The 27,398-nt window shown below is 40.1% G+C and overlaps 1 protein-coding gene across 1 annotated transcript in view; it reads left to right on the top strand.

The window, feature by feature from the left end:
• Nucleotides 1–912: 912 nt before the first annotated feature.
• The window catches only part of PEPD (peptidase D), a gene marked incomplete at both ends in the record, with an annotated part of 129,684 nt that continues 103,198 nt past the window's right edge, over nucleotides 913–27,398 (top strand). The window contains 6 exons of the mRNA XM_080351659.1: nucleotides 913–986; nucleotides 2,866–3,049; nucleotides 4,265–4,392; nucleotides 18,396–18,459; nucleotides 20,253–20,300; nucleotides 21,949–22,010. Coding sequence (XP_080207785.1) covers nucleotides 913–986; nucleotides 2,866–3,049; nucleotides 4,265–4,392; nucleotides 18,396–18,459; nucleotides 20,253–20,300; nucleotides 21,949–22,010 — 560 coding nt within the window. The remainder of the gene's footprint in view (nucleotides 987–2,865; nucleotides 3,050–4,264; nucleotides 4,393–18,395; nucleotides 18,460–20,252; nucleotides 20,301–21,948; nucleotides 22,011–27,398) is intronic.

The following is a 27,398-nucleotide window of genomic DNA, read 5'->3' as shown; positions in this document are numbered from 1 at the left end:
TAAAAGAGCTCTTGTGAGGGCTTAGGACTAAGCGATCATAAAAATTGTGTGTGACAGCCAGCAGAGAAACTGTCAGCTACTGTGGGAGGCCCCAACCAGACTGAGAAACCGCTGAATTCTGTTACCAAAGCAGTGAAAATGAGGAAGGTGAGCTTCGCTTGTCCTCGTCTTGTAGGTCGCTGTTTCGGGCACTGATTAATGCTTATTTGCAGAGGCTTGCATATCTTCAGAGAGATGCACCACGAAGCAGTGCTCTCATGGAATATGCTTCATCATCAAATACATAATTCTACCTTAGAGTTGAGGTCGCAGCTGGAGATGCCGGGGTCATTGCATTGAGAGAAGAAACAGACCTAGAAGCATTAGCCAATATATTGTATTGAATACATACTGGTATTTGTGTGTCTTGTGTGGTGCAAACTGGGTGAGTGATTAGAGGTCATGGACTAAAATTGAAAGCTCGTAGTATTGTTAGGTGGCAAATAACAGAGAGTTTTATGCTCATGTCATTGCGTGTGTATTTGGAGGGTTGATAGGTGTGTTGAGGCAGTTGCATACTTGCGCAAACGCAACTTACTACAAGTAGCATAGCGATTAATTCTTACGTTTGAAACTAAAAATGTGCTAATACTAATCGCGGCATAGACAGGACCGTGTCGGCACAGGGGTTTGTAACAGTTGGGCTGGAAGGTTTATGGAAAAAAAACCACCCAAGCCAGTCATAACCAAAACAATGGTCACAATAGAGCAATAATGGCACAGACAGTCCTGTGCGTGAAGACTGTTACTGTGATCTTCAATACTGTGAGAGTTCTCTTCCCAAACCATTGTTTGCAACAGAAAGCCAGGCGTACAGCCATACCTTAAGACTTGAATTCCTATGTAGGTGCCAGTCTCTGGCAAGAGCTCTCTATGGGAGTTGAGGAAGGCTGGCGCTGGGCTCACGCGTACAGAGCAACCCGCCCTTTGCGGCCACAGCAGCACCTGTGGGTGTGTTGCCGAGTTGTTACCCATCTGTGAGGCGCTGTTGGTTTGGTGTCCCAGTGCTTGCAGGAGAGAAGAGAGAATGAAGGCTGTTGAGTAAACTTGGTTCTAAGTCAAGTTCACTTACCTGTTTTTCTCTGCAGAATTTCAGTTGTGAAAGTAGGTCTTTTCTCAAGAAGGAGGAGGGGCAGTTGTTTGTTTGTTTTTCTAAATCACAGCCAAAACCCCTCCAAAATTACAACAGAGGTGACTTTTTTCTTTCCCGTGGAGCAAAATGTAAGCCAGGTTATGCTACAACCTCTGCCTTTTTCTGGTGTTTGTGGGTTTTTTTTGTTTGGCTGGTTTTTAACCAACAGATGCAAAGATCTGTGAGCAGCCTATGGAATCAAGGTACCCAGTGATGTTCTCTCTTCCCTTTTATACCTGCAATACAGTGAACAGATGATTTCCAGCCCCCTGCATGGAGTTACTCCAGGGGGTGATCTTGTTTGGATCACAGTGTTTTCAGCCTCTTGTGACTTGCTGAGTTGCTGAGGCACAGCGTTGCACCTAAAAAGCCTTCCCATATTTAGTGTAAGGTTCACTATCTGATCTAAAGCTTTCAGTAGCTTTTACTAGTATCGCATGAACTTGCTTCATTCTTCCTACAGGCACTTGAACCCCGAAACAAAAGCTTATGCTGTGCTTCCATGCTGTGCTGATGTGCTGCAATAGGTATTCTGCAGCCTTGTAATGATCACCTGCCCTGGTCCTGATTTATCAGCTGCGTGGGCAAAGTAATAAAAATAGACATGTTTATGTTTTGTGGACTGTCAGCTGAACTCCTAGTTTGAAAATTTGATTAGCAACAGCAGTCGTTCACCTTCTAAAACTACTTACACTGTTATATCAAGTAGTTATAAACAAAGTAAAATATTTTATTATCTCTTTTATGCTGTGTCTGCAGTAGAAAATTATAGGGTTTACATTTCTGATGCTGATAAAGTCTTTCAGGAGGTTACTTTAGACAGCTATAAATCAAAGGTTACTTTTCAGATTGCCTATGAAAATGATATAATAATTAAGATGTGGAGCTCTGCTTCTCTAAGGTTACATCCCTTGGTGATTCATTTCTTACTATTTTATCATAGTAACAATTTAATTGCACCCTTGTGTCATCTCCTCTAGAAGCATATCTGATAGAAAATGACCAGCCAGCCAGTCAGTCTTCAACAAGCTGAGAGAAGCTGAGGTGGAGTGACTAAGTGGCCTTAAATCACAGGATTTTATTCATAAAACAGTATTCATCTGTAATACTGACATATCTTAAACATAAATAAAAAAGGGAATGCTCTTAGATTCTTCTCGTCCAATTAAAAAAAAAAAATCCCAGAACAAGCTGCTGTGCTGTTACTAGTGAAGCCAAGACTTATAAAGAATGGGAATTAATCAGCAGTATATTCTTGTAGTACTTTAAACACCTTAAATTACTTAATAACTAGTTTATTTTAAGAGGGGGATCTCTGCTTTTAGACTGTATTCTCCCAGTTGTGGCTCTGTTGAGTACAATCTTCCAGAAACATTCCAGGTTGTGTCAGCAGTTTGTGGTGCTGCAGGGGCAGGTGCTGATGTGCATCAGGGGGTCACTGGTACCTGGGACCAGCTCCTGTGGCCACGTGTGTGAGCTCCGTCACTTGCCGAAGCCTCTTGTATACGTGCGAGAGTGAACACGGGTGTGTAGATGCAGCGACTCTTCCCCTTGAGCGATTAGCATCTTGTTTGTAGAGTTTAATTCAGCTTCCTTTTCTGTTCTAGACTGAAGTAATAAACACTGTGCTTCTGAATTGTGCTCACCACTGTCTTTGTCTTCAGTTAATTGTCAATTTGAAAAATCTTTTCTAGACCCTCCTTTTGGCTGGGGAATGAGACCTTGAGAGTGCCTGTAGCGCTCTTTGCCTTGAATAGAAGACGACTGTGTGATCGCCTGAGGCAGAATAGGGATGTCCAGAAGAATTCAATTGTTCTGCTGCAGGGTGGAGAAGAAACCCAGAGATACTGTACTGATACTGGTATCGTGTTCCGCCAGGTAAGAGCCAAATCAAAACTTCAAATCAAATTAAGAACCTGTCTCTCCAACTGCATGGATTTGTAAACGATTTTTAATTATTTTCCCTTTATCTCTCGTGCGCTTTGCCTTGCTTCACTTAAATAAATTGGCTGCTTTATAATGTTGCCTCTTTGGCTTCAAGTGACTGTCTCTTTTAGTGCTGTAGTATGCAGGCTCATTATCTGGTTTAAAGGGCCTAAACCTGTTCAAGGCTGTACTGCCTATCAGCGTTTAATGTAATATCAAAGACAGCAATGGAATATTTCTTAGTTTTTTTCAGTCTCGTCTGTGACCCAAAAAATAACCTTCTCTTGGTAGTGAAACATGTAACAGTGGACCTAAACAGAATTAATTCATAGAAAAGTGTATTTGAGGCTTTCATAAATAGTGTATTCCACAAAGCAGGATGTATTGTATTTTACAACGTGTCTTCTCCAATTAGACTCTTCCTTAAGTACCTGTGTGTGCTCAGTCACAGATAGGATTTAACAACTTGTCACACCAAACACAGTCGCTGGTGTAACAGAACCCTCATTATTTGTACCCCTGCAAATCTGGGTGCTTTGCATGGCAGCTACAGTACTTTCTTTTGTGAATGTAATTGAGCTGTTGTATGGTATGAGGGAAGAAAACCGATACACTCTCATCTAGATAGCGCGTATCTTAAAGTAGTCTGTTTTTAGAGGAGAGGTATCAGAGCATGTATCTGTCCTTACTAAAATTAATCTCTGTATTGTTAGGTGGTGTTTGCTTGCTTGTTCTTAAAATAACTCACGGATAAAGGCTGTTCTAGTGCTGCTTGCTCTTCTCACAACCCAAAGAATCTGCGCTCTGCTTTTGCTATGTCTCACATGACATGACTGTATCTTCCTGATGCTGTGTTCCGTAACTCTGGATCGGAAGAATGCATTTTATTGTGTGGTGTCTATTTATTGTGCTGAGTTGACCTGTTTATTTCTTATGGTCGCTTATTAATCTCTGGTCCTTTCCAGTTGCCAGCAGAGGGATTTGTATTGTTGTAACATAAAACTAATCAGTCTGAAAAGCTTTAGACCTAAACCACTTCCCCCCTCCAAAAGCAAGACATATCTCTTTCACATACATACAAGTAGGAATTAATATGTACTGTAGTGTATTTTTAGAGCTGGCAGAAGTGAAGTTTTTCTGTTAAGAATATATTTTGTCTTAACCTAGGAATCTTACTTTCACTGGACTTTCGGAGTAACTGAAGCAGGCTGCTTTGGAGCAGTAGACGTTGATACTGGAAGATCCATGCTTTTTGTTCCACAACTCCCTGAAAGCTATGCGGTTTGGATGGGAAAGTAAGACATACCTTCTGTGTTCTGATGTATCTGGGTACTTCACGTAACTGTCTGTGGAGCTGGAATGCTGTGTCATTTTAATCAGGTTCCACAAAATAATTTGATGTGAATTGTAGTGATATGTACATACAGTGGTACAAAACATGGTCAGTTGGTACTTATCATGTCATATCAAATGATCCACCACTCTTTGGTGGAGGATACATTTAGATTTGCAACCCATGGATGTCATGGTATCTGTGAAAGGAAGCTGAACCATAAAGAAAAGTAGAAGTCTTATGTTAAGACCGAACAAGTTAAATCGTAAAGCAGGCTTTTTTCAAGTTGTTTTACCAGTTTGTAGCTGCCTTAGCTAATGAAGCTTTTTGAATGGCAGAAGATAGTTTAGGCCTCTTTGATACTTTTTTGATATGAACTGACAGACTGGGGAATCTAATTTTAATTCTATTCTGTGAGTATGCTGTAAACATCTCTCTTTTTATCCATGTTGATAGTAAATATTGCTCAGTGCCATAGTAGTAGAGGAACTGATTTATTTATGGATTCATTTCTTTTCTCAGTCTTAATTGTAGTTATACTCTCTAACAAACTGTAAATTCTTTTGTTGTCTACATTGTCTCAGCACATTAGGTTACTTCTAATTTCATATTTTGAGCTCAGGTTGCTTCACTTCTAATTGAAGCCATCACTTATATTTTAATGCTAATTTTGGGAAAAGGCAAACAATCTCAACCAGTCCCATATGCTGATCCGTGCCAGACCATATGGTAGGGCATGGCTGCTGTCTGCTCGGAGAGTTTTTATGAATATCACTGTCTTAGACCTGCCTGGGAACTGAAATTGTTTGTGATAGCATAAAAATGGGAATACTGCTATCTGAAATATTTCAGCAGAGAGCTGCACCTGTCTGGGAGGGGAGGTTCTGTTTAACCCCCACATGTTCTCTCCAGAGTCTTTTCCCTGCTGGTGCTTGTTCCCATTTACAGACAAAGCTTTTTCCTCCCCCTAAATTCTCTTCTGCTTGTTCAGATCAGCTGTTTCATACCCACCCTGATTGTGCCTAATCCGAAAAGGCTGAAAAATATTATTGAAATTCCACTGCCTCATTTTGCATTTTCAAACAAAATATTTTGGTGTTTATCAGTGGTGGCCCTTTTCATTGATTTGTGCAGCACTCCATTATTGGTTCATACACAGAATTACAAGTCTAGTTAAAAGTGGTTTATTGTTGTTGTGTCTTCTTGGAGAGTATAACAAATTGTCTTTTCACAGCATCCTTGTTTTCTAAATTCTCCTCCTTACCCTTTCTGAATCCCCCTGTTTGAGTCTTTGTTTTCTCTCCTGTCAGCTGTGGTCATGTACTTTTTCTGCTTGTCAGAGCGAGGATGGATGAATAACTCACTAGTGAGTCAGTAGCAGTTCTGCTTCATAAGTTGGTTGGCAGGGGGTACAGCACACAGCTCGGGCTTGTGTTCCTTCCCAGGAGACTCAATTTTAACTCAAAATTAGCTCTGAAAGGAAAACACAAGTAAGTGTGTGCTGAAGAAACATTCATTTAACATCAATGAAGCACAAATCAGTTTGATGCCTTGCACGATATTGTTGAGGTTGGTGTTTTACAGAGCTCTGCAGCTGGTCTCCTGGTTCCTAGCACAGGGTGCAGTGGCTTTGCTTGGTGCTTGTATTGCTTTCTATTGAAGTCAGATGTGGGAATGTGCAATGGGAGTTTAGACATTAATGGATAGATGATCTTAATGTAAAAGGCTCTTTACTACTACTGTATTGCTGCATGTATTGCTCGATGTTCTGTTGTGTTTTCACTTTGGAAGGACACATACTTGGGTTGTTATTGAAACATAGCTTAGGTAACGTGGCAGTCAGAAGGGTTTTTACCTTTTTGCCTTGAAGTAATGCAGAAGTGGGGTTTTTGGCTTCTTTGAAAATGCAGTCTTAGTTTGGTCAAGACCAGTGAAGTGTCTGAGAGCATTTGCTTGGAGGTGAGCAGACTATTAGTTCACAAAAGAGACTGTAAAAACTGTAATTATTTTAGTCACCAAGTGCACTTGTTTTTATGAGCAATTTTGCATGCTGAAGTGGTGCCCAGGGACTCCGAAGAAGAGGTGAACATGGAGATGATGGATGCACCACCCTGGGCTGTGGTCTGCCAGGAAACTCGCACTATGTAGTACCAGTGTTGAGGGTGGCTACCACTTCTTTGGAAGGGTTACTCATCTTGTAGGGCTTCTTGCTGAATGTGTGTGCTCTGAAGATTTTTAAATAGCCAAAAGGCTACCTTTTAGAAGTCCTTCAAGCCAAAATAACCTCTGCAGTTTTAAAAGGGAGGAGAGATTTCATTTAACTCAAAGACTGTGTATGTTCTCCAGAAACCCCACAACTTCTTAAGGTGGCAGTTGCAGAATTATTATGAGGGTAATTGTAGGACTGGTGGTCCTACTTCCATGTTAGGGGAGGGGATTTCAACAACAGTCAGTGTGTTTTTAAATGGTGTGTGCGTTTCTCCAGATGTTGGGCCAGCCCGTTTCTTAGTTGTTGGCTGGGGAAACAAAATCTTTTCAACTGAGAGAACCTCTTTGCCTCCTGGTCTGTACCGCTGTCCCTGCACCTCCTGTTATTTTTAAGAAACAATTTCACAGGATAGCTTTTATGCTCCTGAAGCATTTACCTGTTCTCACTTTCGGAGGAAGAGGTTAAGAAATTAGTCTGATAATACAAGATTGTAAAGGCTTCAGAAACATAACTGTGTAGTAAATGCCCCTGTTTCTCAGCGTGGTCTTACCTAGTCAAGTTTGTGGTGCAAAGCTGTTAGCAATCACTTCTGTTCCTAGGAAGCATTAAGTTGATATGACTGCATGTCTTGCACAGAGGCTTCAATTTCACTAATTAATGCTGCACCTGCCATTTACCTCCTTAATTATAAATGACAGAACTAGTCAGTGTGCTGATTAAAGATATTTTATAAAGTAAAACATACTGTACAGCAGCTGCTTTATGTGGAGTGGATGCCAAAATAACTTAATTGCCTTGCCATGTAAAGAGTGTTTTTAATGGAAAACAAAAATATTTAACGCTTTCATGCTCTGACTTTAGAAATACATATTAAATGGGACAGAACAATATTTATATGCAATTTCCTGTGTTTTCTTCAAAGCCCTGCTGGCTGATTGTAAGTATAAAAACATTAATCTAGCATTGCATCCACTGTAAATAACATTTTTCCATGATGTTGATGGAACCTGTCTGTATTTGCAAAGTAGAATCTTGGTGGGGCGCTTTGGAGCTGTAATAAAGCACCATGAAAAGCTTTGCAAATGTTAATAATTTCTCAGTGACCTAGTGAGGAAGCTGCTTCTATACTGTCATCATTGTCTAAGCAGGTTACAACCAAAATCAACCTTTGGTTTTAGTGATTAAACTTGACTGACTTCAGCAAAGCTGAGAAGTTTTACTGTCTTTGGAAAAAAGTGCAGAATATGTGGTTTGGTTTTTGCTTGTTCGCTTCTTTTCCCCAAACACTTTTGTGAAAAAGCGGTTTTCAAATTTTCTAGGCTTTTATCTTTTTTTTTTTTTTTTAAATTTCCCCTGTATACTGTATATGGCCATGAAAATTAGAAACTTGGAAATCACTTTCTTGATCTCATTTTCTTAATGGGGACAGGTGAAATTTTGTGGTAGTTGTACTTTGAATAACTGTGAGTATTAAATTGTGAACAGGATGGTGTGTTTATCTGTCTATATCATGGTGCATTAATTAGCCATAGATTTGGCTAGAAGGCAAGGACTGTAGTAAGCTCGTTCAATGCAAGCTGAAATGTGGGACAACTCTTGGGAAAGGTAGTGGGATGTATGTGGGTGCTGTAGGACACAAACTCTAAACCACCTTAGTTGCTCTTCGTGATGCAGATTTTGCAGGAATGAAGGACATTTTGTAGATGAGTGTTATTGATGATGTACATACAGGTGCTCCCTGTAGCATCCTCTGGAGCTGTGTGTTCAGATAATATACTCTAGAAGGGTCTTTGGTTTTACCTTCTGAACTGATCTGCCATATCATCCCCTGGTATTTCTTCTTGTAATTTTTTATTTAAAATGGAATGTGTTTAATGTTTTCTTTTTCCATGTCTATTAGTTTGATCTGTTCCCACCATTTGTCCCTTCCTCCTACCCACTGAATCTTTATTTTGCTGGTGGCCTTTTCGTAGTATTTTGTTTTGTTTTGTTTTTTAGTTTTTAATCACTTTAGGTCATCTTATTATTGTTTTGTACCAACTGGCAACTGCAATTTATCTGCAAAGTTTGTTACCACCTGCAAATGCCATCTGTGGATCTCATGGGCATATTCAGTCCTGCTTCTGTTTCTGAATAGCATCAGAACTAATTTCAGCCTTTGTAGGATCCCTCTCATCAAGACTTGCAATCTATTGCTGTTCATCACTTTAACTTCTGAGAACATTGGTCTAAATTGATACAGCACTTTTCAGTGTGGCAGTTGGAGGCTTTCCCAGCCCTTAAAAAGCTCATCTTTATAAATGTTTATTTATTCTTATTTTCTTCTTTAGGCCTTCCACTTTTTTATTATCACTAGTCATTGGGTTTCAGGTCACATCGCATTGTTCCTGTCCAAGCCAATTTGTGCTGATTTTGGCGAGTGAGAGCCCTGAGAGAGATTTTTATCAAATATTCTACTATTATTCAGATAGTGCATCTGTGGCTTTGCTGTTCATCCGATCCTTTCAAAACCATACAACAAAGCTGGTTGCTTTTGATTGACGAGACTTGTGCAATTCCCCATGCTGCTTATTTTCTATGATTCCAATTCTTTCCATAGTACAGTGATTTCCATTTCTTGTCTCCCATTCGCTTATTACGGTATTTCTCTGTGGATAAAAATTACTTTTACAGAATAATTAGTGTTTGGATTGCTCTTGCCGATGTATTGATGATTGCTTTTTCTCTAAGTAGTGCTGCTCGGAGGCTCTGACTTCTCGAATGATCAGTTTAGTCATGGCCCCAGTGTTCTAATTGTCCACCAGCCTTGCTGGTACAGGATGAATGTGCATTGTTTCTACCACTTTTACTTCAGCAACTAGTTTTATAAAACATTGCTTTCTAGCTGCTTAAATTTCCTTGTAGTTCTTGTTGAGAATGTTTTAAATATTAGTAATTTCTAATATTTATAGTATTATACTACTTATAGAAATAGTAATTTATATCAGTCCATTGATGTTCAGTCTCTATCAGCACACACCTGTAACTGGATACACAATTTGGCAGTTTAGTAAGTGTTCAAGTGCTGCTTTTTTCTCTCTTGTTTTTGTTTCAGGTGTATTGAGAAATAGAACCAGCACTAAGTAAATCGACTTGACGGTGCTGCACCAGAGCTTTTTAATATCCTGATGTGGCTTCAAACCACAGCATGAGAAAGTTGCGTCTTGCCTGTGCGCGTCTCATGCCTGTGCTATGAGGGGAAATGTTGATAAGCCTCACCGGGCATTTCTTATTTTATACTTTATTTAATGCACTAGCAGGAGTATCAAGTTCAGTGATGCAAACTCCTGGCTTTGGTGGAAAAGCCCTCAAGTGAAATATCTGCAGTGGTGCCTCTGTTCTTGCACTCCCAAAATTTCGTTTTCTCAGCCTCGTGATGTTAACTGTTCTCTTTAGGTTTTTTAATTCCCTGTGACCTGTGCTGTGTCTGTCTATACATTCAGGAAGAACTCTGTGGAAAAGGGATGTTTGCGCTGAGAAATGGACAAAGAGGAAAAAACAAACCCAACTGTTTTGTTAAAACGAGATAGGGAAAAATATAATCAACATTAATGCTTCTTAAGAGCTAAATGTGAGTAAAAAACCAGCAGACTGTCGTTTCCTTGCTCTGTACCTGTTTGGCTGTGTACTTGCTGGAGCTCTGGGTGCCAGAGCACTTGGCCTTGACCCTGCTCCTGGGGATCCCAGTTACTTCTGAATGGGTGACACAGCAAAATGGATCAGACACTGTTTGCATGGGTATGTTCTGCCTTTTCTTTGTGCTGAGTTGTGCTGGCAAGTTCCTTTAATTTCTTCGTGGTTTAGTTTTCTTTACAAGTTGTAAGATGGGAGTACTATCATCCCATTTTCCAAACTGTTCAGGTCATCTTAATACTGCTGTAAACATCGCTACTGCTTCCTTTCATGCTCTTACCGATTGATATGGGAGCTGTGGGACACGCTGCGCACATTCCAGAGCTTGCTATAGTGCTTTTATGTATGGGGCATAAAATATTGCTCGTTTCTCTCCCAATATAGGTGTTTTTCCAAAGTAAAAGCAGAACATCTGCTATTGACAGATTCTGTATGTAACTTCCTAAGTTAAGAAGTGTGAATTGAGACCAGAGTTTGAGTGGAACACTGGTATTATATAGTGACCCTATACTTAACCAACCCAACCATTGTAATTCATTTTGTGTTCCTTTTTGGGAAAGAGAGCCTTCTAACAAGTATTTGTCAGCAGTCTTAAGCTACAAGAAATCTTTCAGGGACTTCAGTGTATAAACATTTCCTTTGTTACGGCTTTTTTCTCTACTAGTATAGAGCTCTTCTCTCCAAGGTAGAATTTTATTTGCAGAGGGAAATAAAGCAAAAGTTACCTGTTGCAAATTTTCTGTGTTTTGGGTTTTTTTAGGGGTAGCTCTTGATAGTGTCTCTTAAATATCTAATAGAGGCACTGTCTTTTGAGGTGGAATTTACAGAAAGCCTAAAGAACTTTTTGTCTTTGGGGAATGCCTGTGGTGGGAATAGCTGAGCAGGAGCGGTGAGGCTGTGTATTTGAAGTAGATGAAATAGGTAGCTCAGAGCTTGGCTCTTATTAGGAAGAACTGTGAGAGTCTCCTCAGTACTTTATTTCTGATTTCAGAAATCCAAGGGTCTGTGTGTTGCTCACAGTTCTTATTCTTCTGCGTGCTCTGTGTGTAGCGCTGGGAAGTCCCGTATCACCCACCCAGCATCCCGTGCCCAGCATCATGCATGTGGACTCCACCGGTCTGTGTCTCTGCTGGACGTGGCTTCAGTTACAGCCCTGCTCACCTTTTCCAGGCAAACCAGCTTCAGTCTTCATCTTCAGTTTCTTTCAAATTCTGTTGTTTTCTCAAAATCCACCTTGCTCTGGCCTGTATCAAAAGGAGCAATGAGTCTCGAGTTTACGTGTGTGCAGGTGCTTCTGTCTTTCAAAGGATAAAACGGAAATATAGAGAAATGTGAAAAGGGGGTCACATTAAAGTGGTCAAAACACAGCCTGTGATACCAGTGAATGCATTAGTACTGTGTTGTTTTAAATCTAACCTGATGACATTTAATCTTCTTGTTTGAGATGGTGAAATTCCTTTTGGTTATGTAGGTGATGGCATTTTTTTTTTTGGACAAATTCAGGAACATCTGCTGGTATCTCATAAAGCCTCCTGTGTTGTTCTTTCTAGCAGTTCTTGACACCCTCTTGTTTGGTTAATGCTTTGCCATCTGCTAATGTGATGATATTGTAATGAGGAGGGAGTTTATTGGTGACTCTCTGACCGCGTTAAAACACTGCTTTTGTATCCCGTTTCCTCCTGCAGCTCTGTGTGCTTTGCTGATGTATTTCTGTTCATCTGCTTTAATTTTTGCCAAGGTTCTGTTGCTTTGAATGCAGTCTCACTGAAACTTTTACTCTGCTTTAAGCTCATTCTGGCAAGACCCAAGAAATGAGTTGTTGACTCAGTAGAACTTTAATTGCTGAAGACTATGCTTGTCCAGTTCGCTTCTTGTGCATGTGTTTCCTGTCATGTCAGTGAGGTGAAGTGTGGTGTAAGTTGTGCAGTGATGCTCTGGCAGTGAACGGCGCATCCCGCCGTGCCCCGCACAGCGCTGTGTGCAGGCTCATGCAGGCATTTGCTTTGCTGAGCAGAGACTAGTTGCTCAAGACAAACTGAATTTGCTATGAAGTGTGTTTTACATCGTTGCTCTGAAGGTGAAAGTTTGGGTGGAATGGAGAAAGCAATACCATTGTATTCCAGGAAAGCGGAAAGTTTACTGTGAGATTTGCTAGTTTTAGCTTTTCTGTCTCATTGCATCAACAATCTTCTTCTTCTGGTTTTGTGATATGAGCGTGGACAGGTTTCCATGCATTTCATGCAAGGCTTTACAGAAGTTTACACAACATCCGCAGCCTTTCCCTCATCCACTAAGTGGGTCACCTTGTCATAGAAGGAGATCAGGTTGGTCAAGCAGGACCTGCCTTTCTCAAACCCGTGCTGACTGGGCCCGATCGGCTGGTTGTCCTGCACGTGCCGCGTGATGACACTCAAGATGATGGCACTCGGGTGTCTGAAAACCCAAGCATCTAGAAATCTAATCAAAAAGGAAATAAATGTGCTTTTTCTGGTGTCTCCTAGCTTTTACGATCTGTGAATCACTTGCAGATATGTTAGGAAATGTAAGGTATGTAAAAGTAGCACTGAGATTAAGACAGCCCTATGGAGGGACCTTGCAATTCAGTGGACTCTGAATGTCTATGAGCAGAACTGGCTGGTGCAGTGAACAATGTGGCTTCTTAGTGTTAACAGGGTGCAGAAAGCTAAAGCTTTTTGATTAATCTGTATTGTTGGGAGGGAAGAGTCTTGTGCAACTTCTAGAGGAGACGATGCAGTCAGGAGGCTTGAGCCCTCCTGCTGTTGACTTGCTCTGCTCAAGGTAATCAGGTCATTTTGGAGGTGTATATGTACATATCTATTTGAGAGTGTGTCTGTAATCATTCAGTAACAAAATGCAGTCTTTGTAGAAAATGTTTTGAAATTAGTGCCAACTAGAATTTCTCAAATTTGTGTAATGAACATACCATTCACATTCTAGGCTATACAGTAACACAAGTAATCTTGAATTAGGAACTCCAACTGAAACCCTGGAGAAAAGCTAAATTCGACTACTTCAGGAAAGGCTGGATTTCGTTTTTGAGCTGATGCAGTGTAAAAAACTGAAAATCTGTCCTAGGAACATTAAAAAATGCAAATACAAAGCAACCAGCAGGAAAAAGTTTTTATATATATTGAAGATTGTCTGGAAGAATGTTTAGATGCAAATGAAGATGTATACATATGAATAGGTATTGGCAATTAGGTTGCAAATATATTAGCAGTTGGCTTAGATGTGTTTCTTTCAGGAATAGCTATCAGCTGTTATAAATTCTGTTCAGTTTTTCGTTGGCATTTTGATTTAGATCCATCTCATTTTGTACATCTCTTCTGAATGCATTTCTGAAAGCTAGAACACTCTTTTATCGTGTTGGTATTACACGGCTCTTGCACCAGAGTCCTTCAGAATACAAAGAAATGTTGCTTAATGGAATTCTTACGGTGATGTCAAATTTGTACAAATCTCTGAAGATTTGCTGTAATGAATTCTTATGCAATGTAATGAAGAACAGCTTTAAAGTGGTTTTAGACAATGAGACCAAGTTTTTATTGGGTTTGAAGTGGAAACACAACATGGTTAGTAAAATAGTGTGAAAAAAATGAGGCTTAAATGTTGTCCAACTATAAAAAAGCTTCAAAATATATTTTTTGGTATGTTTATACATGGGCTGTCAGAGCTGTTCATCTTACTGATGGATAAACAGGAGTCAGTATTACATTCCTGTTTGAAGGGTCGCATTGAAGTGGAGCCAGTTTTAATACCGTGGCCTGCCAAAGCCGTTGGCAAAATCTGCACTGACATGATTAGGTTGTGATTTGGTGAAGCATCTTCATTTTTAAACATGCCATCATGTACCACCTTCAATTTAGTTAAACCAAATGGAAAAGTTTAGAATAAACTTGGAAGCTTTCGCTAAGCTGATGGACTGGGATTCCTGGTTACTAGTTTTTAACGCCACACAGAGCAATGAGCTATAGCTAATGTGAGCTATTAGTTTACTGTCTGACTTAGTGTTTCACACTGTATTTTTATAGTAAAAGTATTGCTGCTGCTTCTCCTCCTCTTTTCCTGTTGCTACCTCAGTAGAATTTTGTTTCTAATAAAGTTATCACATGTTATGGTTGAAAGGTGAATCTTGAATATTTGGTGCTTTAATAAAACTTGAGCTGTTAAAATGAGACAATGCATCAGAATTTGAATCTTCTCTTAAAATTGTAGCTTCACATCTTTAGGGCATCTTCAGCATTTCCCGGTTGCTATGAAAATCTTGAGAGTAAGAAACCAAGCAGGTGAACTAGATTGGGTACAAGAACATGAAAGAGGGAAGAGTACGTAGATGTTTAACCCAGAATTCCTCAAGCTTTTCCACTGGACTGGAAATTGTGATGAATTGTAAGTGGTGAACTAGAGACAGTCTCTTGTTTAAGGGATGACAAAAAATGGGGACTGTATTCTTGTAAATAAATTCAAGGACTGACTCTTACATTTTCTTTCTAATGGCTCTAAACTATGAGCTGCCAGATTTTTGCCCAGCCACTTGGGCACAACACAGGTCCAGCAGTTTGGAGATGCTTATTTGCATTATAAGATAAAATGATGATTCCTGCTATTCTGGAAGCTAACTATTGACATTTCTAATGAACACTAATATTTGCTTGGCTGGGGTTATAAAACTATAGGGCAGGGATATTGAGCCTTTTTAAAGTGCATTTATCTCTGTAGGTTTTTGCTAATTTATGTTGCCAGTGAATTTTTGCACATTCTTTTTTCCCCTGAAAAAAGCTTGTAAAAATTAGGCCATTGCTTCTGTTCACACCTGTTTACAAAAGTTTTGGAGTTCTTTGATAGGTAAGGAGAGACATGATTCAATAATATCTGGGACCGTATCTTCCACTTGGGTAATCCTTCTAATTAATTTATGACTCGCTGTGGGTTTTTTTGCATGTAGTCTCTGCAATGATTAATCAGAATTTCGCAGCTGGCAGCCCATAGCAGCACTACAGAAGACAAAGCCAAACCTAAAAATTGTAACCGATTAACTTATTCTACCTGCCTGAGAGTCACCTGCAGAGAGAAGTGCTCCTCATCTCCGTGAAGTATCAGATATACTTTTGAAATACTCGTAACTGAATGTAACTTCTGATTTTCATGCTGCCAGTGAGCATTCTGTGGAAGGTACTGTGCCCTGTGACAGTGATAGTCAGTTCTAGATTTTAGCCTGGTTTGCATTTAAATTGGATAAAAATGAATACTGAGCATCTGCTAAAGAACTCTGCACTTGTGCCTTTTTACAGTAACTACGATGTTGGTGCGTTATAATCTTTCATAGATCCCTGCTAAACGGGGAGAAAATTGAAGAAACTGGCGAGAATATGGGAAGGTTGCAATGAGGATCATCTTTGCTCCTCTTTCTCCCCGAGCTTTTGTTTTGCCATCTGTCCTGCTTTTCTATATGCGACAGCACGGAAATTTTCCACTCTAATGCAGACTTCCACGTGCTCTTTCTCCTTCCACCTGTATGGCTCTGCAAAGGGCAGGGCCTTGCAGAAGTCTTCCCGATGGGAGAGGTGGCTTCATCACTGGAGCATCGTGGCTCCCATGCGATGAGTAGGGGATGGTAGTTTGTGGCAAGTGGACGTGAATTTATTCTATTCTAGCCAGAGGATGGCTGAAGGAAAGACGTGAAGCAGAGCCTCGAGTCCTTCGGAGAGGAGCTGAGGTCTGGCTCTCCACTTTGTACTAAAAACTTATGAGCAAGGTAGCAAGAAGACCAGCGAGGAGCTACACGGTTGGGAATGTGGCAGCTTGTCATTAGGTGTAGAGAAGTCTAGAGTGTTGGGAATTTGACCTAGTTTAATGATGGAGAGAGGACAGAGGATTGTGGGAAAGCTGCTGTTTTCTTTCTCTCAAAGTAGAGAAAAAATCCTTGGCCGTGAAAGATTGGTGAGCTACTTTTGTTCCTCAAAACCAGTGATAGCATATATAAGAAGAGATGTAGGAGGGCTTACAGCTGGAATGGGATCAATAATGAATTAATATTAACCATAACCAAAGAATTAAATTGGCAGCAGTGTGCTGTAGACCTCACAATTATAGGAGGCAAGTTAAAAAAAAATAATTGAAAAACAGCTTGCGAAAAGTCAGAAGTTTTCTGATTGTCATGTTGGAAAATGAGACCTATTCTTACTTAAACTGCATTCAGTGAATAAAATCCTGAAGATTTGTGGGTATACTTTTAAGAAATATTTACAAGAAACAGTTCTTCGATTCAAACAATGCAGCCAATTGTAAATGATGCTTTGGAGGTATAGCTCTAAAGAGCATATATTACCATATATATATATGGTAATATATATATATTACCATAAATTACTGTTGGCCATAAATTAGCTGGTTTTACAGTTGGGATTCTTCTGATACCAGATGAATTGGTTGAAACTGTAAAAGAGAACAAAAATGGAAATTGCTAAATCTGTTTGTGATGTTTCTGGAATATTAAAGTACTTCAATGTGTGGGGAATGAAGGAGGGGAGAAGGAGATGCCTGTACGAGAAACAGAGTATGCAAAAGTTGGAGGTAAGGGAACTCTATAATACAGGGTATAGAAAGATGAGCGGATATAGTGATTTTTTTAAAAATCAGATGTGAAATTAGCCAGGGAGAGAAGATAAATGATAATTCCTTTGAAATCTCCAACAGTGATGGGAAGAGTCCACAAAAGGGGCATTATAAAAGGCAACATAAAATGAGGTATTTTTGAGTACTACTTGCATAGATTAATTTTTTAAAAGTCTGTGATTTACTTCTTGGGAACACCATAAACATTTTCACGTTGTCGCTTGTGTCTCAGTTCCGTATTGTTTGGAGCACACAGGAATGTAAAATGACAAATGAGCGCACAAAGTTGAAAACATGCTGTAAATCGGAGCTCTGGCCTCATACTGCAGGCACCTCCTAAAGACGCTGAGCTGTTTGTCCCACCACTTCTGCTGTTCCTCACTGCACGGGGTAGAGATGTTCTTTGGTCTCCAGCCTGATTTATTATTTCCTCAGCTGTTTCTGTGCTCCTGCAGTCCAGCATTTAACCAGCGGAAGGGTCGGTCCTGTGCACACCTCAGAAGTGTCTCTCAGCAAGCAAAATGCAGAGGAACCTTCCAGTTCTTCCAACCACATTTTCTTCTCCCGTTTTCTTTACTCTGTGAAAGCGGGTGGGTGGGTTGGTTTGTTTTTCTTTTGATTTTACATTTTCAGAATTACACTGGTTATTTCAGTTTTTGGATGGACAGAGATTGTGATCAGCGGCCGAAGTCTCGTGAATAACCAGCTGCTACCGTGAGGTGAAGGAAGGAGCGATGGTACAGCCCCTGTACCAGGGGGCTGGTGGGGAGCCCTGGGGCACTGACCCACACCAGCGTGTGCCCCGACTGACTGCAAGCAGATCTTTCATAGGATTCCTGCATTCTTCTTGTGTTTAGAAAAAACTCTCTGGTTGGGTATCGGGAGAAAATAGCAGAAGTGCATGTGGAGCTGCAAACCATGTGGTCTTAGACGAATGAATATCTGCTGTCCTGAGGAATAGAGGCAGCAGAGTCCATGTCTTAATAACCCTCAGTCTGCTTCATGTTCACATCAGAGGGGTTACCAGGTAGAAAATGAACGTTTTGATCATACTTTGAATCTAATACAGAGCATACCGGTCTTTTGCTATTTCCACATCCTTCCAATGTCTGGTAGGTTGGAAACTTGTATATAAATGGCGTGGCAAAATCTTTAACAAAACTGTCTTGTGTACAGCGAATGAGGGAAAAAAACCCCTTAAATTCATGAGGAGACCCTGGAATTGAAGTATCAAGCATGGACTGGATTGAAGCACACTGATTTTTGTAGCCATGGCAATTTTCTGTGTAATCTCCTATTTTGAGAAATGGAGTCAAGGATAAGATTATTAAAACATTCCTCATATCTGATTCTGTTGTTGTGATAGTAGAGGACATTATTTCTTTGTCTGTGGCCTTATTAAATATAACAGTAAAACTAAATCCAAATGTTTCTTTTTTTTTCCAAAGGATTCATCCCCCTGAATTCTTCAGGAAAAAGTACGCTGTCGATGAGGTCCACTACGTGAACGAGGTGAGTTGTCTGTCGCTGAATATCTTTCAGTGAATACAAAATCAGTATGTGGCAGTGATGTTGCTTAATTTCAGTCCTCTGCTTGCTTACCTCTTAAAAAGTGCTTGTACATTTTTTTTTAAAAGCTGAACACCAAGGTCTTAATCTGAACACAATCTCATAAACATGTTCTGTGCACCATGAGACCTGTCATTCTGTGTCTTTATCCAACAGAAACGTGTTGCTTAATACTTTTTCTGCAATGCCTTGGAGGTTTGAGGCGATTGCTGTCAGGGAGGTTGCATGTCCTGGCTCTCGCTTGGAAACCTACATTTATTTGATGCCTCCAGAGAGCTGTGAGGAAAGGCTGCCTGCCTTACTCTTAGTTTATGTTGAATCATTCTAGTATTTGAATAAGCAAATATATTTTCAAATTTGAGTGTGACGTGCTTAGTTTCTCATTTGATTTCTGAGCAGATTTTTGCATAGTTATGCACCTGGCCAGTTACCTTTTCTTTGGTAGGAAGGCTCAGCAGGATGAGGGCAATATTCCTGCCAAGCTCTGTGGGTGATTTTCATGGAGAGCAGCTTGAAAAGGAGGACTCTGCTAGTTCTGTCCCTACAGAGCACTAACTGACTCACTAGACCAAAAATTTTGCTCTCATCAGCTATGAAGATGTTTTACTTCATTATGAAAATGAAATGAAGTTTGATCCTGTATTTCAGTAGCTGGGGTGGAGGAATCTGCGGAGAGGTTACTTTTTGACATGTGTGAGTTGGCGTGATGTAGAGTGCCGGTGCTCCAGTCTCATCTGTCACGTGGTGAAAATTGCAAGTGGAAAATGCATATCTTATTTTTAAAAATGAATTTTGGATCATCTTAGTTGTTTTAGGTCAGTTTCCATCAACAAATGCCTTTATTGCAGTTCTGTTCTGTGCTTCCTTGCCACTTAAAAAACTCATTGATGGGAACAAGAGCTCTTTATGCGGACCAGTAAATTGTCCCAAAATAAAAGCTGTTTTCCATCTGGACTACATGGATAGAAGTTAGAAGCTATTGAAGCTTGCAACGAAAATGTTCAACTTTCAAAGGTTCTTCCTCTAACTTTTGCCTGGTTTGCCAAGGAATTGGTTTTCCACCATCAGGACACTAGGGGCCTCATTTACAGGATAGTTTTACAGCAACAAATGACCAACCTGTGTGAGCATGTAATTCTGATGTTTCATGGGGAGGGAGAAAAACAAAACAAACCCCGAGGAATGTGGAATTGGTATTTTTATACCTCACTGCCATATGCTTTCTTTTGTTAATATTATCAGCGTGCTATTAAGCTGGTTTAAAGCTCATAGAACTGTGCTCCATGGAGTTAGTCATCTGCTCATTGCCTCAAGTAATGTGTAATTGAGTGCCCACCTTTCTGCAACTGCTCTGGAAGACCAGTTCTCTATTAGTCCAATGATTTTGTTCTCACTTTGTAAATATTTGAAAAGATACTGAAGGAGCTCTTTGGCTCATATTTCCTCTGTCTTCCAAATGATGACAATAGACTCAATCTTAAGTTATATTTGGTATTTATGTGTTTAAAGAACAGCATGAACTTAAGCACTGCGTTTCTGTCTAAATACTTTGTGACCTACTGACTCTTGTTGCAAGTGTCAGGTAATACTACAATTTGTGAAAGCTACCGGAGGAGCATTTTTTTATCTTTGCAGCTCGTTTACTTTGTGTGCAGTAAATGTTGATGACATTTGTGTCAATGAGACTATAAGGAAGAAATAGAGAAAAATAATAGCAATCTAAAACTTCTTTTTAGATATCCAGTGTCTTGACTTCGAAGAATCCTGCTGTGCTCCTTACTTTGGTGAGTCATATTATTCTGAAAAATAACTGTGTGTTTTCTTCAATAAGGAGGTCAGTTTATTCAGTATTTCTGTGACCTGTCATTCCCTCTCTTTTCCTCCCCATCTTTGCCAAGTTGAAGCCACCTGTGTATAGTCACCCGGCTCCTCCGTTATCTCAAGATTTGAAACCTCTGGCCTTGCAGTCTGTGTTCTCTCTGCCAAAAGCTTTATCTATTTTCTGGTAAAACATGACAAGACTCTTGTTACATGGACCATACTGTCCTCCAGCCTACATACAATGCCTCCAGACTCCATTTTTCTCTTCTATTGCTCTTGTCATGTTATGAGCATGTTTGGGCCTTTCTGTGAGAATCACACATGGATTCAGGGAACACTTCTCCTTCATTGAGTGGGTTGGTAGGAAAAACTTCTGAGGAGGGAGTGATATCGCACAGCTGCCAAGTATTGTGGATGGTGCTTGCTTATTTCTCTGGAGAAAGATGAATGGATGGATGTAAAGCCTGTGCAAGTTTCTTCTTCCCCATCACCCCTCCCCCAGCTTCTTTCCCTGACAGATGTTTTGTAAATCTCCCACTATTAAAAGTGTCTGATTTCTCGTCTTCTATCTATTTCAGAAATTATTTCCTGACTCTGAGCTTTCCCTTACAGCAAATGCACGGGCAGCTCCTGGATTTCTTGTTTTCCCATTATAGTTGCCAGACAGAATTCTTACCAAAAATTCCTCCTTAAGCAGCCATGTAGAATGAGATCTGATTTCTTTATCCATTAAGAACCGAGACTCTCAGTAGTTTTCTGTCTTTCTTGCACTTATATTTCTATACACGCACACACATACATGTATAAAAGATGACGCTACAGCTTTTTTCATGTTCTTTAAGAGAAATGTGTGGGAAAGGGAATATTTGACCATCTTGTGCTTCTTACCATTAATTTCTGCACATCAGGTTGTCCATTAGTTGTCACTCCCTGGGCATCCCGTTGTAATTGGGAATTTTTGTGTAACTCCTGGCTGAGAGGATGGAGCTCTGATGCTTTCACCTTCCTCCCACTGCCATGAGGGGCACACAGAGAAGGGAAGAACACTCCTCTTTACTTTGAATGGAAACTTGGTCCTCTCCTCCTGTGGTCTCATTCCAGATACAGAACTGGAACGTTTCTCCACAGGGTTTCCCAGACACATGTCAGAAGTCTTCATCTGCCATGTAGCAGCCAAAATCCTCTTGCTTATGCTGCTTGCTTCAAAGGAAGGCTGTAGGGGAGCGGCATGCACATTTAAATACCAAGCCTTACCAAGGCAACGTGTAATAATTTATTTTTAAATGAAATTACTTAAGAACAAACCTTCCCTGTTTGTTATTCCCTTGCCCTTTATTATTATATAGGTCTCCTAGCTGCCTTTCAAGACATAAGGGAATTGGAAATCAGAGTTTACCATTTTCCTAAGCAGCACATCCTGACCTGAGTTCTACACTCCTCTCCTATGAAACAAATAATTTCTTGTATTGGTCAGCATTTGAACAAGCAGTCTGCTTGTAAACGTGTAAGTTTTCATCCAGACTTACTGCCATCGGGTTCTCCTTCTGATTTAAATTTTGAATACTTGTGTTTGGCTCAGAGTCATGATCCTTTTAATCTTTTCCCTCCCAGCGCGGCATTAATACTGATAGTGGAAATGTCTCCAAAGAAGCTTCGTTTGAGGGAATCAGCCAGTAAGTGACAAAGCTTTTTTTATACGTTAATTATTGCATAGCTATGTTGAGTTTATTTTACATTTCACATTAAATTATGTTTTTTCCTAATGACAGGATGTTGAATGGTAGATCAAATGTATTTGTATCTCTTCTGAAACAAAATATTTGACCTGTTTCTAATGCCTTGAAATACAGTGGTGTGTGTTTTTGGAAATCTCTTTTGTATATAAGGTCATCTAATGTTTCCCTTTCTCTGTGTTTGTTTTATGTATCTAAAACCAAACATATCCATCCTTCCAGCTCCATTTCCAGTTTTGGGATTGGAATATTTGGGTTTTAGATTTCAGGAAATGAATCTTCTTAAGCGGCTTCTCTCAGCGGCTTCCTTGTACCATATTAAGGTAGATATTAGGGATTCTGGTATGCACTGTCTTCTGAAAAGAGATTGCATTACAGGTGTAAAATAAAAGATCACTTTTCTGCCCAGACGTGATCTTTTAGTATCCCTTGGTGATGCCTTCTTATGAAGTTTGGCTACTAATGGGGTGAAAATGTCCTCCTGCATGCAGTATTTTGCAAAGGCAGTAAATAAAAATGTATCACAGCCTCTCTGGGACGTGAGGATGATGGCCTCAATTTTGAATGAAATACAACTGCCTCTTCTGTTATGACATCCTAAAATTAGATAATTTTCCATTTTAGCTCAAGTGTATAGCAAAAAAAGAAACAAAGCCTCCCACAGAAAAGCCTGTTAAAATAAACACTCGCGACGAGATGTTGAGTAGATGACCATTTTTTACGATCCTTGACTCCCAGTCACCCCATTGTATTTTTCTCCATCCACGTCTGTCAGCAGCATATTAGTTACGCAGTGATCGTAATGCACAGAATTTGGTGCAGGTCCGCACGCTCACTTTTGTAGTCCGAGAGCATTCTTTCTGCGGGGATCATCTCTTTGTCGTGTAAACTGAAATCTGGAATCCGATTCCATCATTACTTTGTTCTTCCCTGTACAACCAAAGTGGCAACTTAGTGTTTCTGTCAGGGGTATTTGGAACCAGGATGGCAGATGTTTAGACATCTTTCACTGCCCAGTGAAGTAAATATAAACTTCCAGAATACAACAAGTAGTTTTTAATGAATAGTTGTAGTTTTCTCTGCTGTTACAGCAGTATGATGCTCTGTTGCTTTGACCAAGCAGATGTTCAGTCGTCTTGCACGCTGCAGGTACAGGTGGACTCCAGCATCTGTGCAGAGCGATACCTCTGGTTTTATCTGAGACACCTCCACATGAAATATGAACAGTTATTAACTCTAGCAGTAATTAATTACACGAGTGATATAAAAGGTCTGTTCGAAGTACCAAAAAGCCCTTCCCCCCCCCCTGAATTTCACTAAACACTAGAGTTTAATTAGTAACACATTCTATTAGTAGTCAACATTAAGGTAGGAAGCCACTCCATTTAGCACTTGATTTGAGATTTTATCATGTCTCCTACAACACTTAAAGGGATTAATGATATTTTATTGCTGGCTTCCAAGTTTGCGGTAAACGTGCTGTCGGTGTTCTCCAGGAGGAGAGCTTCCCCATTCTTTTGGGGTGATTTCCAGCTGTTTGGCAGATACTTCTCTTTTGAGACCCAAGATACCTCATCCCTCTCCACCCCGAGGCACCGAGTTGTTCAGTTTACTGCCTTCGGTAGATCTGGTTGGTGTCTTTCCCCAGATACTTGTGATACAGAAGAGCAAGTGTTGATTTTGTTGTTGGATGTGCTGGAGATCCACTACCCTCTTCTGATAGATGTTGTATTCCTGGGGTCTCGTTTGCTTCCGTCTTCTGGCTACCTGGCCAAGATGTATGTGCTTGCAAGGGCTCTTCTGTGTTGCTCCTGTTCCCATTTGCCTTTTTTTTAATTCTAGAATGACTGCTGTGGGTTTGGTTGGGTTTGGGTTCATGTGGTTTTTATGGTGGGGTTTTTTTTTGGTGGATAATAATAGAAATAATTGTATCATTTCCTGAAAAAGCTGCACCTTGCTGTCCTTGCAGGCTGTTGTCCTGCTCCTCTCAGAAGCTGCCTTTTCGTTGCCCTAATGATGTTGCTTCCCTGCCTTTACTTTTTGAACTTCTTATGGAACACAATTACCTAAACTATTTGATTCGTTTTTCCGCTGTAATAAATAGTCATTTGAGACAAAATGACTACTGTAGTCGTGTATTTTTTCTGTGCTCCCCTTGAAGATCACCCCGAAGCTATTTTTGTCCTGCTAGCAATGACCCAACTTGATTTCATGCTGATAATAGAGCCTATAATAGTTAATCATATAATAGTTTCCATTAGTTTACATATAGCTCTGTCATATAACAAAGTATGTTGTACTGATAAGAAAGGCTTGTGTGTTGCTGCAGTCTGTGGAATGGAGAGTGCCTGGGGACAGGGACTTCAGACAGGAGACCTGCACCGTTTCCTGGTGGTGTTCCTGGTGACTCCCTTCACAGCCACTAAGAATCCTACAGAAATGACTCGCTCTCACTTGCTTCGGGTGGCTTAAACATAGAAGGCAGATTTCTAAAGTAGTCCTGATGCGTTGTTTTCTAGAAATATGTATTTCTGTTTGCTAACCGAGGATAGTCCTGTGGGGTTTTTGGCTATTGTTGTTGGTGTTTGCTTTTCTAATTCGTGGAACCATTTTTCAGACTGAAAAATGTGCGGGAATTTTTATGTCTAATCATGTGGTGCTTATGTAGCACTTGTGAAAGTGCTTTGAGATGATGTGACTCACCATACAGAAAATGGATTTTGAACCTTTATGGATAAACACTAATGTGCCATATTCTTTAAAACACCATTGAACAAATCTTTGCTTGCTGTTTTGGGTTGTTTTGTTTTCACTCTCAGAATCAATTGATGTAAATGATGGGACAGTTTAAGCAATTGTACCTGATGCTTAAAGTTTTTCAGTAAATTCTCTTCTCTCACAACAGCACTTTTTGCATATGACCATGAAGACGAGTAGGAAATTCTAACATGGTGTATGAATACGTTTTAGATTTTTATCACCATATACACACAAACTGTATTTGTTAAACTGACAGGGGGTCTCATTATACAGTGTTATTATACAGGAGGTGTAGATTTCTAGCTTTTTTTCTTAACTAATGAAATTGTCTTGCATGTTAAAGAACAACCAAGTATGAAATCAATTTGGGCATGCCTTTCAGTGTAGCATTTCATAGGTCTGTGTTGATTAAATGGAAGTATTACAGATTACGTTACAGATTGCAGCTGTAGCAAAATGTCAGTTTGTTTTCTTCCTCAAGACCACATATCTCATCATCTAAATATTTTCAATTTGCAAACTGCAGGAAAATGTAGAATTGGATTGATCTGCATGATCCTCTTAATGTTAGGGCAGTACATGATTTTTAAGAGTAAGTTTATTGTCTAGTGGGATCAAAACTTTTCTGCGGGGGACAAGGTAGGGTGATTTTTTGGTAAGACTTTGTGCACAATTTATGTGAATTAAAACCCATTTGTGTCCTGTTGGTGATGACAGGTTCTTCCCCCTGAACTTATCTAACCAGTAACTTTTAGGACGTGGTTTGTTTAGGTGCCTTGTTGGTAACTGAAGTGAAGCGTAACCTGGGTAAGGAGCTTCAGGGGTCTGGCAGTTGTGCAGAGCTGGCCCTGCAGCCCCTCGCACAGGATGCACAGCTGGCACCAGCTCAGGGGGGCTGAGACACTTCAATCCTTAATTGTTGGCTTCCTTGAAAAAGCCACACACAATAGTTCAGATTCTCTGCCAAGTCTGAACTGATGCAGTGTCCCGGCGGTGTAAGATCTTATTTTATACTTGACATTATATCACAAAGTCTGTCTTTCAGGTGAGAGATAAAACTGCCATTCGGCCGATGACCTCCTGCCCCTTCTCCCGCCCCAGCACCCCCTTGCTTCAGTCCTGCTGCCTTTCTGTGGTTTAATTAGCTGCCCCAGTTGACAGCAACTAGAATTTTAAGGAGCTGCCACATAGTAAGTGGTCCCAGCCAGTAAGTAAAACTTGCACTTCTGGAAGCACCAAGTTCAAGAAGAGTCTTTAGGGGCACAAAAGGTGCAAGAGACTGCCAGAGATGGTACATCTCTCGGCTGAAACTGCTTTTCTAAAAGATAATTATTTGAGCTGTTATAAGCCTGTGCCAGTATAAAATCCCCTTTCCTTTTTTTGTTAATGCTCAGATGAGGGACAGTCTTCTCTTGTGAGGTTCATCGTTTTACTGTCTGGCTCATTTGATTTGCTTTTGGTTTAATCTATTTGTGGTTAAAGTGCGCATGTCGGGTTCTTGAGAGAAGAGATCTGAATTTTCAGGGTCTAAGCCAGCCGCCTTCTGTACCTGTCCTTCCCTGTCCTCGATTTTCTTTGGTTACTTCATTATAACCATAGCTTATACTTGTCTTATTTGCATAGAGCTGGTGTTGGAGCTTCCTGCAGGGCTGCAGTGTCTCCTTAACACTGGCCTGTTGTTTTCTGTCTGACATGCTGATGACAATTATTGAAAGTCCTCGTGTCTGGTGTTGCAGCTGCAGCTTAATTCTTCTGCATCTTGTTTTTCTGTGGCAGTGTCTCTTGGTGCTTTACAGCCAAATAGGGAGCTCAGGCTTTGGGGATTATTTTCTTTTAGAGTTTTTATATATTGATTTTACTATATCATTCGTATATTTTCTTCTGTAAAAACTTCTACTGCTTCTTCCATTCCAAAACTGTGTCAGCATTGGCCTCCATAGGTACTAGTTGTTGGGATAGTGACCATTAAATTCAAAAAGTGCCCTTTTTCTCTGGTTTTACAAGACTTCCTTGTTTGCAAAAATCAACTTTATTCTATAATGTTGCATTGTTCTGTGACTTGTGGCTTTATGTATTGTGTTGCTTTTCCAATGGCTTCTAATTAAACCCATAATACTGAATACCATACAGCTTGCCCTTGTTGAATGTTGTGATAAGTTGTTGTGTTCTACCTTGGAGTAGGAATATAAAGCCATTAACCTTCCCCTTGTTAGGATTTTATAAGTTTGTAAGCATATGTTCTTGAAAAAGAGAAGCATAGTTGTTTTTCTTCAGCTATCTGAGGATGCAGGAAGACACTTGTACAATCAGAAGAGACTTCCAGATATTTTTTAAATTGGATTTGTGCTTTAATTGTTCCCTTCTGAGGAATAAAGAATGGTTAATAACCTGGAATAGGTTTTATTTTTCCTTCAAAAATGTGGGAAAATGCATTGTTGCCTTACAATGTTCTTCTGAAGATCTGCTGGGAGCCTTGGGGCGTTTTAATTCCCTTAAATGCCCTAACCAAAGAGCCAACAGTCCTGAGTCAGACAAAAATATCTTTGATGCGGAACACTCCTTAGGCAT

The sequence above is a fragment of the Nesoenas mayeri genome (assembly GCF_963082525.1).
Source record: "Nesoenas mayeri genome assembly, chromosome: 12".
Classification (NCBI taxonomy): domain Eukaryota; kingdom Metazoa; phylum Chordata; class Aves; order Columbiformes; family Columbidae; genus Nesoenas; species Nesoenas mayeri.
Note: the sequence above shows the minus strand (reverse complement) of the source record. Positions and strands in the feature narration are given on the sequence as shown.